Genomic DNA, 12,854 nt, shown 5'->3' with positions numbered 1-12,854 from the left:
CCTCATGCCCATCAACTGTCCCTACAGCCCCTCATGCCCATCAACTGTCCCTACAGCCCCTCATGCCCATCAACTGTCCCTACAGCCCCTCATGCTCTAACTGGGAGAAGCTACCTGTCTCCTGCTAAAGAACCTTTACTCGGCACCGGGCCTTGTGACCGCTCTGCATGGACTCTTGGGTGGTTCAGGAAATATTCCTATTCCTTCAGTGTTTTTCAAGGATTACCCTGTCTGTACTTCCTCCATTAGTCCAGCCCTGTGGGAATGCCAGGGGGCAGCAATGTAACAGAGACATCTGAGCCACGATCCCTGATGGAGCACAGCAGGCAACACTCAGGTGTCTGTCACAGGACTTCATAGTGACTATTAGGGAAGATGGCCAGGGAGGCCTTGCTAGCAGCTCACACTTGCATCCTGCCCAACTTCCTTCCTCTCTGGTCTGAACTCTAGCCCTTCTTCTATCCCAACACCCACCGTAATCTCCTACCTCAAACTCCTCAGTGTTCTCTAGTGGTTTCTGCTTACAGTCTACAGTAGTAAGTCTTTTAATTTCCCACAGCCTCTCAGCTCTGTAATGGGTTCTCTTCATCAATATCCTGGGGCCCACATCTATATTTTTGAACCTGTTTCCACAGGACAGTTCTCTCCAGCCTGGTTCCTCTACCTGCCTGTGCTTCACATTGCTCAAGGTTGAGGTGCCAAGGGTTGGCTTAAAGTTCCTGCACCACAGCACAGTGACAGAGACCTGCAGTGCTCTCTGCTTTGTGCCTGTGACATGCATAGGACACAACTTGTAGCATCTTTGGCCTCTGCCTACTAGATGACAGGGGTAGGCACTCCACTATGAAAATGATAAATTTGTTCTGTGTCGGCCCCACCCATTTCCCCCAAGATGGCTGACGAGGTAGAGAAGGTAAGCTAGCTCTGGCCTCCCTATATTCCAGCTTCACAGTAACAGAGGGCTACAGCCACGGCTCCCAGGGCCTTGACATCCTGTTAAGTTCATTAACAATTATCCTATCCTGTCTCCTGGACCATGATGAATGTAACCACTGTCTGTGGACCGGCTACACAACAGCACAAAGCACACAACAAGGCAGAAGCTGGCCTTGCCTCTGCCAACCCTGAGGCCCAAAATAGCCCAGGGCTGCTTCAAACTCTTCCAGAACGACCCCTCAACACCACTTGGCGGCTCTCCAAATGAACTGAGGGGAAAGATGATGCAGAATTCTCAATACACAAGGGCTTGACCTGGGCTGGAGAGATGGCTCAGCGGTTAAGAGCACTGGCTGCTCTTCCAGAGGTCCTGAGTTCAATTCCCAGCAACCACCTGGTGGCTCACAACCATCTGTCATGGGATCTGATGCCCTCTTCTGGTGTGTCTGAAGAGAGCTACAGTGTACTCACATACATAAAATAAATAATTCTTTAAAAAAAAAAAAAAAAAAAACAAGGGCTTGGCCTTTGCTCCAATGCTTCTGGCAGGATGACTCAGGGTTATACCAAACCACCTCTTTCTCCCTGCAGTCCTTTCTAGGCAGGCAGGCTAAGACGGTCTCCTTCTGTGCTCAGGCCTCAGTGATCTCAGGCAGAGCTCTATAGCAGGCCTCCCTGACATCCCTCACTACACACGGTGGAGTGTGTTTAGAAGAAGTGCATGCTGCCCCTCCATAGCACGCAGATACATACCCTGCCACGAGGATCTTGGGGATCTCTCCGGCGAAGGCCTCCGCCATCTCACGGCTACCCACGTTGGCAATGCAGTGCAGGGCGAGGCCCATAAACGTAGGATTGCGGCTGGCCAGGTCATTCTTGATGGCATTGTTAATCAACCGGATCAGTTCACTATTCGAGTTCACCAATACAGAGATGAAAAGGTAGCCCTGTATTTCCAGAAGGCAGGGACAAAGAGCTTATGACAAGACGCCTAACACACAATGCACAGAGAAGGAAGCCTGGAAAGCCTCTAGCAGCGTCCCAGGGGATGCTACAGGGACTCGGACAATGTACCAGTGATCAACACTTTTTTACCACCCACCCAGCCCTGATGCTGCATTCCCACTAAAATATGTGCAAAGTCAGAGAGGCACAAGGAAACCAGAGCACTTAGTCCTTCCCCAAATATCATTTCCTTCTCAGTAGCTCACACATCTATGCTCAGTTGCCACACCATCTTCATGTCAGGATAGGAGGGAACTATCATGGCAAGAACCAAGCCTGGCACCACTCACTAATAAATATGCGTATCTGTGCGCAACCTAGCTTACTGCTGTCCACTCACTCCTCTCTCAGCTTACCCCACTGCCACCTCACTCTGCTCAAACCCAGTCTCATGTCATCATTCTATCACTTACAAGGTAAGCGTGTGGAGCCTGAAAGCAGAAAAGGCTAATTTTCTTAACAAAAAAAAAAAAAAAATCCTAAGATACTTGCCTTATTTTTTAATTTCTGTAAGTTAAATTTTTAACCAAAAGAGAAAGCTGTTATTGACAGCCTTACTATAACAGAATGCAGAGCTGAAACTCTAAACCTAAGCAAGTTTGAGCAGCCTGCAAAGAAGAGACAGCACCTTTTCTGGCTTTATTGCCTGTCCCCGTGGCACAGACCCAAGTTTCAAGTAGTCATGCAAAAGGCCACGGAGGAAAGTGACTGCTGGCGCATTGCTCTCTAGCCAGGCCCAGTGAAAAGGAGGCACTGAGGCTGTGGGCGACAGACACAGGGGTGTGAGCACAGAGACTCCAGTAGCCTAAGCCAACAGAAAGCAGCATTGGGAAGAGAGCCAGCCACCCAAGTCCGTCCTGGGCACCACTGGTCCTCAGAAGCAGAAAACCAGGCTGGGATGGGCATGACTACAAGGAATCAGCACCAGGCAGTAACACAGGCCAGATGCACCCAACATGCGACAGAGAGGAAGAAGGAGTCTGCGAACTGCACATAAGGCACAGGGCCCTGCCCCTCAACCATACTCACAATCTGCTTTTCCGTGTATCTGTTTGAGCTCAGAAGATTCACAGCTTCCATGTGTCCAAAGTCAATGTCATGACCAAGGAGAAAGATGAAGAGCAATTTGCAGACATACTTCTTTTTACTGTAGCCATCAAGAGCCTTGTCACCTACAGAAAAGGTGAATAAAAGGTTTACATCTAGTAGTCAAGGTAAGAAGACAAAGATCTGTATAGTACAGTAACAGATTGTAGTAAAAGACTCCAAGAGGCCACAGGCCTCCAGCCAGACATGCAGCTACACACACAGGTAGTGCTATTGCACTTGGTAAGTGTGGCACACACCACAATCCAGAATACATGGCAGTCAGTGCTCTGTAGCCAAAAAGACCTGCTAGTGCCTGTCTGCCAGGGGGGCCTTGACCTCTCTCAACCTGCCTTGGCCCCAAAAGCCCTGAAGAGACAGATCTGCAAGTTCTGCACAAGCCATCAAGCTAATCCTCTAAACAAGCTTATTGGCTTAGGCAGATACTTACTATAAATTATCTTCCATTTCACAAAGTTGTGGGGCAAATCGCCTAGCCATAAAACCACACACAGTCCAGAAACTGTGTTTAGCACGGCTAAACTCCCTCTTAATCACAGCAAAGCAGGTTCAACATGAGACTTACTACAGCACAAAGCTCCAAGTGTAACCAAGAGCCACTGGCACACCATTTAAAGCACAGGAAAATTCCGGAGCCGTCCTGCAGCAGTAAGGAGGGGATGCTAGCATCTATTCTTCTCCCTAGGCTGGGTCTCCAGTGACACCAAGTCAGTATAACATATGTATGGTCTAAACTGCCACCAGAGAGGCTTCACCCAGGAACTGATGGAAACAGACTTGGAGACCCACAGCCAAACATTAGGCAGAGCTTAGGGAATCCTAAGAAGAGGAGGAAGGGTTTGTAAGAGCCAGTGGGGTCAAGGACACCACAAGAAAATCCACAAAAATCAATCAATCCAAGCCCATAGGAGTTCACAGTGACTGTACTGCCAATCAGGGAGCCTGCATGGGACTAACGAGGCTCTCTGCATATATGTAACAGTTGTGTAGCTTGGTCTTCCGGTGGGACTCCTAATAGGAGGTGCAGGAGCTGTCTCTGACTCTGTTGCCTGCCCTTGGATCCTTTCCTCCTATTGGGTTGCCTTGTCTATCCTTAACGGAAGAGGAAATGCCTAGTCTTACTGCAACTTGATATGTCATAGCTGGTTAATACCCATGGAGGCCAGCCCTTTTCTGAAAGGAAATGGAGGAAGAGTAGCCGGGAGTCTCAGGGTGGTGAGGCTGGGAGGAAAGGAGAGAGGGGAAACTGTTGGAATATAAAATAAATGAAAATTTAAAAAATATGTATTATCAGGAAAAGATAACAAATTTTATATATAAATATAATTTAAACATATAAGTATAACTTAAATATATGGTCTAAGGGTATGTGACTGATCAAGACTATCACAGCAACACTATCCTTTCTGCTTGTTAAGGGCTGGGCAGTGGCATCTCTGTGGACAGACCTACTAACCTCACAGGGATGTACAGAACAAACGCCCCACATGTTGGACAAAGACCTACTCAAAGTGGGCTTGTAGAGCTCCTGGGAAATCTCCCCTCCTTCCCAGCAGCAGAACAACATTTACAACTCAGATATTGATAGAGCATTTAGCTGGCTGTGCCTCCTGTTCAGCCTCAGCTTACTGCTGTGTGAGCAGCACGAGTAGCAGGAAGGCAGAACAGGTAGACCTCTGCGAATTTGAGGCCAGACTGGTCTATATAGTGGGCTCCAGCCCAGTAAGGGATGAGATTCCATCTTAAAAAAGAAAGGTTATTATTCAAAAGGTTAAAAAGAATTATCAGGTTACAGTGGTTTAAAACACTTGCCTAGCACACATGTGCTTATGGGTTCTACCCCCATCATAAAGGGGGGAAAAAAGCCAAATTAATGTATTCTATTTCAAGGTATATTCCGAAAGAACGTAAATTAGGAAGCTGGTGGTACAAGACTGTTATCCCAGAACTCAGGAGATGGAGGCAAGAAATTTAAGGCCAGCCTTAGCTGTGTATATAGCAAGACTGGGGACAGTGAAATGTCAGCAGGTAAAAGCAGCTAATGCAAGCCTGATGACCTGAGTTCAACCCCCGGGCACCATAGAGTGGGAGGAGAGACCGACTGAACAGACTGCCCGAGGACCTCCACTGAAGCATACAGAGAACACAACAGTTTAAACCAACGAGAGATCTGCACGTGAAATATGAACGATCAGGATCTGAGAGAGCAAACTGAGTTGGACACACTGAGGAGATGGCTCCGGGGCTACGAGCATGCACTGCTCTTTCAGAGGACCAGAGTTCAGTTCCCAGCACCACATCAGGCAGCCCACCACTACCTGTAACTCTGGCTCTAGAGGGACCCAACATCTTTAGTCCCTGTGGGCACCTGTACTCATGTGCACACCCACATACAAACCACACACACACACACACACACTTAATTAAAAATAATAAAACTAAAACGTTTTTAAAAGCCACTGAGGATGTGCTAACCACTGATTGGTGGTGAGTGTGACCTGGACAGAAGATGGAAGAACTGCAGGAAAGAAATTGGTCAAAATCTAGCAAGGTAATGAACAAGTACGTATTCATTCATAGAATCTAACACAAAACCAAAAATAAAGGCTAACTAAGTCTTTTATGATCTTGTGTGGCAAATTAACTGACTACCTCCAGAGTCTGGAGACCTGCAAAATCAAGGTCATCGTGTCTGTGTCTTTAATAGACTAGATACGCTGTAGCTCTGAGCCTTTAATAGACTAAATACACTGTAGCTCTGAGCCTTTAATAGACTAGATACACTGTAGCTCTGAGCCAGGTCCCAAGAACTGGTCCCCAACTAAACAAAGCAAGAATCCAATTCTGTTAACACTACCATGAGCAGGCTGGAGAGGTGGCTCAGCTATGAAAGGTGCTTACAGGGCCCTCATGAAGACAGGAGTTCAGATTCTAGCACCCATGTAACAAACTGAGTGTTCCCAAAAGGACCTACCTGTAACCAGCTCTGGAGGATTCAACAACCTCTTCTGGCCTCTCAGCATCCACAGGCACACAAACTTCCAACTTTTTCTTGATTGTTTTTTCAAACAAGGTTTCATATAATCCAGGCTAGTCTCAAATTCACTATGTAGCAGAGAATAACCTTGCAATTCTCATCTGAATTACTTCCTAAGTATGGGATGATAGGTGAGCACCACCATACCTGGTTTTATGCAGTGCTAGGATCAGGGATTAGACTTTGAGCTAGAAAAGCACTCTATTTACAGCCCCAAAGCTCCTGCCCAAAACCTACTGTACTGGCTAGTTTTGTGTCAACTTGACACAGCTGGAGTTATCACAGAAAAAGGAGCTTCAGTTGAGGAAATGCCTCCATGAGATCCAACTGTAAGGCATTTTCTCAATTAGTGATCAAGGGGGAAAGGCCCCTTGTTGGTGGGACCAGCTCTGGGCTGGTAATCTTGGAGAGCAGGCTGAGCAACTCTCACGGCCTCTGCATCAGCTCCTGCTTCCTGACCTGCTTGAGTTCCAGTCCTGACTTCTTTGGTGATGAACAGCAGCATGGAAGTGTAAGCCAAATAAACCCTTTCCTCCCCAACTTGCTTCTTGGTCATGATGTTTGTGCAGGAATAGAAACCCTGACTAAGACACCTACCAACATCTTAAATAGACTTCCTGTGGTGGTAACCAGTGGATAAATACCACTGTACCAGCTGAGTTCTAATCACAGACTTTACCTATACCATATGGTCTTAGAATATGCAGCTTATAAAGTCAGAGCCTACATCCCCACATTATTACTGCTGAGAGACAATCTTCACCACTAGAATGCTCCATATTCTGTACTGGAGAGTAAAATGGTAAATCTTAAAAGTACCACAATGTAGCCGGGCATGGTGGCGCATGCCTTTAATCCCAGCACTTGGGAGGCAGAGGCAGGCAAATTACTGAGTTCGAGGCCAGCCTGGTCTACAGAGTGAGTTCTAGGACAGCCAGGGCTACACAGAGAAACCCTGTCTCAAAACAACAACAACAAAGGATTCTATGTCTACCCAACAGGGAGCCAATGCTGTAGTTATTTTGAGATGGCCAAGTGTAAAACTAAAAGCTGGAAACAGCTCATTGGTAGAAGACCTGGGTTTGACCAGCACCACAGAAACCTGGTGTGGAAGAAACCACCTACAACCTCAGAACTAGTGTGGTGGATGTTGGAGGATCAGAAGTTCAAAGTCAATCTCCATGAAAGCACATGCTCAAGGCCAGCCTAATCCATGGAAGACTCCAAGTCTTCATTAAAGTAGTGCCCTTTCGTATAGCTTAGCATCAATCATTCAGTATGTTAGACTGCCATAAAAAAAAAAAAAAAGATAAAGATAAAGATTCAACTTTCCAGGTCCGCTGCTCACATTTTATCATGCTTTATCTGCTTGCTATCAAGGACTTAATTTCTACATAGACTTTAAACGCCACAAAACATTGCCACATACAATCACCATTTAAATTTACTACCCAGCATCCTCTGTTTTATCATTCATTTCCCTATAATTGACCTTGTACCTGGAATCATGAGTCTGCAAAAGTTCCTCTATCATAGAAAGGCTATTGTTAGGAAATTCTTCCATTTTTGTTTTTAAAACATCTTTTTAAGCTTTATTATTATTACTATTTAATTGCTATAGGGTTTTGGACAGGCTGCTGTTTGAGACTTGCTGCTGTATAGTCCAGGCAGGCTACAAACTCATATCTACTTGTCTATACCTCCCAAGTGCTGAGATCAAAGGTGTGTGCCAGTCGTGTGCATTCAGTGCCTGAAGGATCCCCTGGGACTGGAATTACAGATGGTTGTGAACAACCATGTGGGTTCTGGGAACACAATTAAACCCAGGTCCTCTGAAAGAGCAAGACAGTGTTCTTAATCACTGAGCCATCTCTCCTGCCCTTAAGGTTGTTTTGGTTTTTGTTTGTTTTTTTGACAAGGTCTCACTATAACTCCCAGACTGACCTTAAACTGGCAATTCTCCCACCTAGGCCTCCTGAATTTTGCAAGTGTTTGTATATACAAGCTCACACTCTCTTCTTTCACTCCATCCTTTCCTCCCTCTCCCCCCTCATTGCTGTTGTTTTTTTAATTCTCTTTTTCCCTTGAGTGGTGTTTTTGGGGTTTTTTTTTTGTTTTTTTTTTTTGTTTTTTGTTTTTTTTTAATAAGAACATTTTTCCCAGAGTCACTCCTAGAGTGGACTTCCTCAATATCTGGACTTTGTATCCTTCTTCCTGCTCTCTTGCTTCCTGCTCAAAAGCTGCCAGCCTTGCACAGCTGTGAAGACAGGCCCTCCCTCTGCCCCTCACCACTCAGTGCACCAGTCTTTGAGCCTGTATACTAACATATTTGGGGTAGATCCCCTTTTATATATTCTATGTTTGTTCCAGATTCTTAGGTTTCTAAAGCCCATCCACCTCACACCTCACCTTCCCTCCCACGACACCAAGCAACCATCCAGGTATCAGCTTTAGTCCATCCTCCCACCATCTATACACCCCATCTTTTCCTCCCTGTGAGCTACAGTTCTCATCCGCCCAGCCTTTCAGAACACCAAAGTTTTCTTAAACTACCTCTATCATCTCAGTCATCTGCCATATCTTCATTTAAGTCACCCCAAGTGGCCTTACTTCAAAGTCTGTTCTCACTTCTGACACTTTCTACATTTCCTACTGAGTTTGTCTTTTATACCAAAATTTAAATGCTGTAAACCCAGTTCTCTGTAACATGAGCCTTACTTCTTCATGATATTATCTCTTGGGCCTCCATAGGCTACAATTCACAGGCTCTCATTTTCTCTGAGCACCCCTGTCCCTCTCTGACCACATACTACAACAGTGTATTTAAACCAACTGCATTCAAGATCAGGGAGACAACGCTTTCCTACCAGAGGGAAGGGTGCTCCTCACTTCAACCAAGGTCTAACTATGAGGTTGTACACAGTGCCATGTGCCAAGAAAACCCAGCTGCTGTGTGAGAGAGGTGTGGGCCCAATCCCCAGAGCTCTAGGGGGATGGTATGATGTAAAAGAGGATGTCCAATCATGTGGGACCCAGACTTTGGCTTTTACCCCTCTATACAGGGATCCATTCTGAGCCAGGTAGAAAGGAGTTATGTCCTTTGAATGTCTGAAGCCACTAGCCTCTGCTGATCAGATGTCAGCCATAGCCCACCCCCAGCTGATAAGCTATATGCTTTACTTGAAAAACAACATCATTCCAACTAATGGTCATGGCTCTAAGGCCCTTAGGGCCATCAAAGCATAGCTCCATCTTGCAGTGGAATTTCTGGTTTCTTTGGAGATTCAGTTGTGTTATGTGATGTTTTTCTGGAAGCTGTCTTATGAGAGGATGTTTTCCTGAGGCACACATGAGAGGACACATGATGTTTGAAAGATGAAGTATAACTGACAGGCATGAATGGAGCTCTTGCACTGGTTTGCCTTGCAATGCTTCACTGATCTTGGCTGGTGCTGCTCTTGCTTTGCCTTGCATCTCTGCTGATCTTTGCTTGCCGTGACTTTGTAGAGATAAACACGCCAAAGAACTTCTCGGGGTATTCCAGCTGCTTCTTGGTGCTTCCACAGACTCGTGCCATAGAGCAGAGCACTGTGGTTTCTTCTGGATCGAGCTGCTACTACCAATTTGTGTTTGGTATTTGCCAATTAGACTGGACTGCTGTTACGGACTCATATTTAGTGTTTTGGATTGGATCGCCCCAAAGAACTACTTTTAAGCAGGTCTACAATCCCCGTTTCCTGTTAACCTTCTTTTTCCCTACCTTTGGTAGGTGGCTAGAAGGGAGGTTGAAGCCTTTAAGAAGTAGGTTTGAAAACTCCAAGCCTACACCATCTGGACTCCCTTCTCAGAGCAGGAAGGTAAGGGCACAAACAGTGCTGCCCCTGGCCTCACGAGCAGGCCATGGCCTTCTCCTGGGCGGCCTGAGAATGTTTTTTTCTCAAGGCACTCTCGTGCTTTCAGGAAGGAGGTCTTGGAACTGTCTACTCCCCAGCTGACACCAGTGGCAGGACTGGGCTTGGACTCATCTACTGCACACACACACAAATTAGATTATTGTTCTTCCTTTTTTTTTAATTAATTTATTTATTTATTTATTTATTTATTATGTACACAGCAGTCTGCCTGCCTGTATCCCTATAGACCAAAAGAGGGCACCAGATTTTTTTTTGGGGGGGTGTTTCGAGACAGGGTTTCTCTGTGTAGCCTTGGCTGTCCTGGGACTCACTCTGTAGACCAGGCTGGCCTCAAACTCAGAAATCCGCCTGCCTCTGCCTCCCGAGTGCTGGGATTAAAGGCGTGCGCCACCATGCCCAGCTACCAGATCTTATTATATATGATTATAAGCCACCATGTGGTTGCTGGGAATTGAACTCCGGATCTCTGGAATAGCAGTCAATGTTCTTAACTTCTGAGCCATCTCTCCAGCCCCAGATTGTTGTTCTTAAAACAAACAAAAATATCAACATTTGGGGCTGGAATGACCTTTGTGGTTAAGAACATAGGCTGCTCTTCCTTTGAGGCCCAGCACCCACATGGCAGCTATAACCATCTGTAACTCCAGTTCTGGGGGATCTGATGCCCCTCTGAGGGTCCGGAGCTGCCAGCAGGTGGAAGCTGGTCTGGTGGCTGTGTCCAACTCTGCTTAAATTTGCCTGAACCTGAGCAGCAGGGGTAGCATAAGAATCCAGAGGCAGGCCAGACTCCACAGCTGCCCAATGGTTTACAGGTGACTGTGAGTCAGTATCTCTCTACCTACGGTCTCCCTCCCCATTACAGTGCACTGGTATCCTATGGAAGTCTTTGGCATTGCAACCCCATGATGTCGTTTGCATCTGGAGAACCAACCATTAGCATTCGCAGCCTGCAGAGAAACAAATGGGCAGCACCACTCCTTACAGAGCAGTGAGTGAGAGCAGTGCGACTACCAAAAACAAGTCACAAGACAAGTCATTACATTACAAGTTTGGTGTCAGGACTTTCAGGGGCCTGCTTTAAAATGCCCAAATTTAACTTTCTGCCAGCTCAACAGCAAATACTCTGGACAGGTCATCAGCTAAATCCCACTAGTTTTCTAACTCCCAGGCCATCTAGGAAATCCTCTGTTAAGGCCCGAGTTGCCCATGCTGAGGCTCTAGGAGACCACAAGGCTAACGCTGCTGCCCATGCACCTTTCCCAGGGTGCAAGCCAAGCTTCTCCTCTGCTCATCATTTCTAGGACACTCCGGCTGTTCTAGTTCTCATGATATGCTCGGTTAAAGGGTTAGCTGGGCCTTCCCAGTGTCCTACATGCAGGATTCTAAGCTGGTGCTGAGCAGTGTTTCAAGGCAGGAGTGCTTAGCAGAGCACACAGCTTTTTAGCAGCAGGACCTGTAAGGGCAGGTCTCTGCCTTCACCTGGCAGGGCAGATACACTGGAGTTAGACAAACAACCACAAGGGCATGTGCGTGCTCAACAGACTTCGCACCCTGTCAAAGCTGTTCCTCCTCGCATAGTGCTGAGCAGCACTTTCCAGACAAGACACGAGTCAGTGTTACTTCCAACGTCTAGGAAAAGGTCAAAGTGAAAGCTAGGAAGCTGCTGCCCAACCAACTCCACACAGGCTGCTCTCACTGCCTGCATCCCTCATGGCTGGATTTACAAGACTAAGAACTTGATGTGTTTTAGGAGGTTGTTGTTTGCTTGCTTGTTTGTTTGTTTGTTTGTAAAGTAAAAGACTATTTTTGTACTTATTACTTTTCTGATGGCTGTGACAGAGCTCTCTGACACAAGCAACTTTAGGAGGGTTTACTTAGGTTCACAGCTCATGTGCCCACCATGGTGAAGACATCAGCTGCAGAGACTTGAGGGAGCTGGCCACATCCAGTCAGAAAACAAAAGACAGATGAACTCACAGACAGGCCCAACGCTCACTTCTCTCCCGTGCACACTGCTTTTGAGCAGAGCTCACTAGGGCCAAAGCTGGGAGCATCCCTGAGGCTAGAGATGTGCTCAGCTTACTTTCTCCTCTTAATGCAGTCCAGGACTCCCCAGCCCACAGAATGGTACTCTACACATTTAGGGTGTCTTCCTACTTCAATGAGCATAATGTAGACAATTCCTCACAGACATGTCCAGATAGATTCCAGAACACATTAGGTTGACAATGAAGAATAACAATCATTACAAGGCCTTCAGTAGGTTGTAGAAAAGGGTAACACTTACCTTTAAATTTGGATCTAATATTTGCCAGTTCCTTGTTTATTCTCTTTATTTCAGCTTCTTTACTTTTACCTAGGAGGAAGGAATATAAATATATTATTCCATTGCCTCTGAAGAAGCATTCCTTCCTCCTGAGACCCACACTGAGATCTGATGACAGACTCACGGTTTTCAGTGGTGCCGGGGGAAAGGCCCCAACTACATGGAACACCACCCAGACAAAGCCCTGGGGTCTCCACGCAGCCTCAGAACTTGAAGACAGGAGGTAAAACCAAGGCAAGAAATAAACCCTTTCAGGACCAGCGCAGGTCCCAGTGGACCAAGCCCCTAGTGGACTGGCCCAGGGTAGTCACAGCAAGGCAAGTACCCCATGAGGATCGTGAAAAGTAGGATAAGCTCCCAGCACCTCTGGGAAGCAACACCTCAGAGGGGCGCAGTACACCTCCAGTTTACCTGTGTGCCATAGCTCTGAGGATGGGCGCACTACACCTCCAGTTTACCTGTGTGCCATAGCTCTGAGGACGGGCGCACTACACCTCCAGTTTACCTGTGTGCCATAGCTCTGAGGACG

General features: G+C 46.6%; 1 protein-coding gene across 2 annotated transcripts in view; it reads right to left on the bottom strand.

The window, feature by feature from the left end:
- Positions 1 to 12,854, bottom strand: part of Ap2a2 (adaptor related protein complex 2 subunit alpha 2) — a 72,175-nt gene that overhangs the window by 33,104 nt on the left and 26,217 nt on the right. For both annotated transcript variants that reach the window (XM_021169206.1, XM_021169205.2), the window contains exons 2-4: positions 12,287 to 12,355; positions 2,971 to 3,113; positions 1,690 to 1,883 (exon numbers count right to left, since the gene is read on the bottom strand). In XM_021169206.1, coding sequence (XP_021024865.1) covers positions 1,690 to 1,883; positions 2,971 to 3,113; positions 12,287 to 12,355 — 406 coding nt within the window. The remainder of the gene's footprint in view (positions 1 to 1,689; positions 1,884 to 2,970; positions 3,114 to 12,286; positions 12,356 to 12,854) is intronic.

This window comes from Mus caroli, chromosome 7 (genome assembly GCF_900094665.2).
Source record: "Mus caroli chromosome 7, CAROLI_EIJ_v1.1, whole genome shotgun sequence".
Lineage (NCBI taxonomy): Eukaryota > Metazoa > Chordata > Mammalia > Rodentia > Muridae > Mus > Mus caroli.
This window is presented reverse-complemented; position numbering and strand designations above follow the sequence as displayed.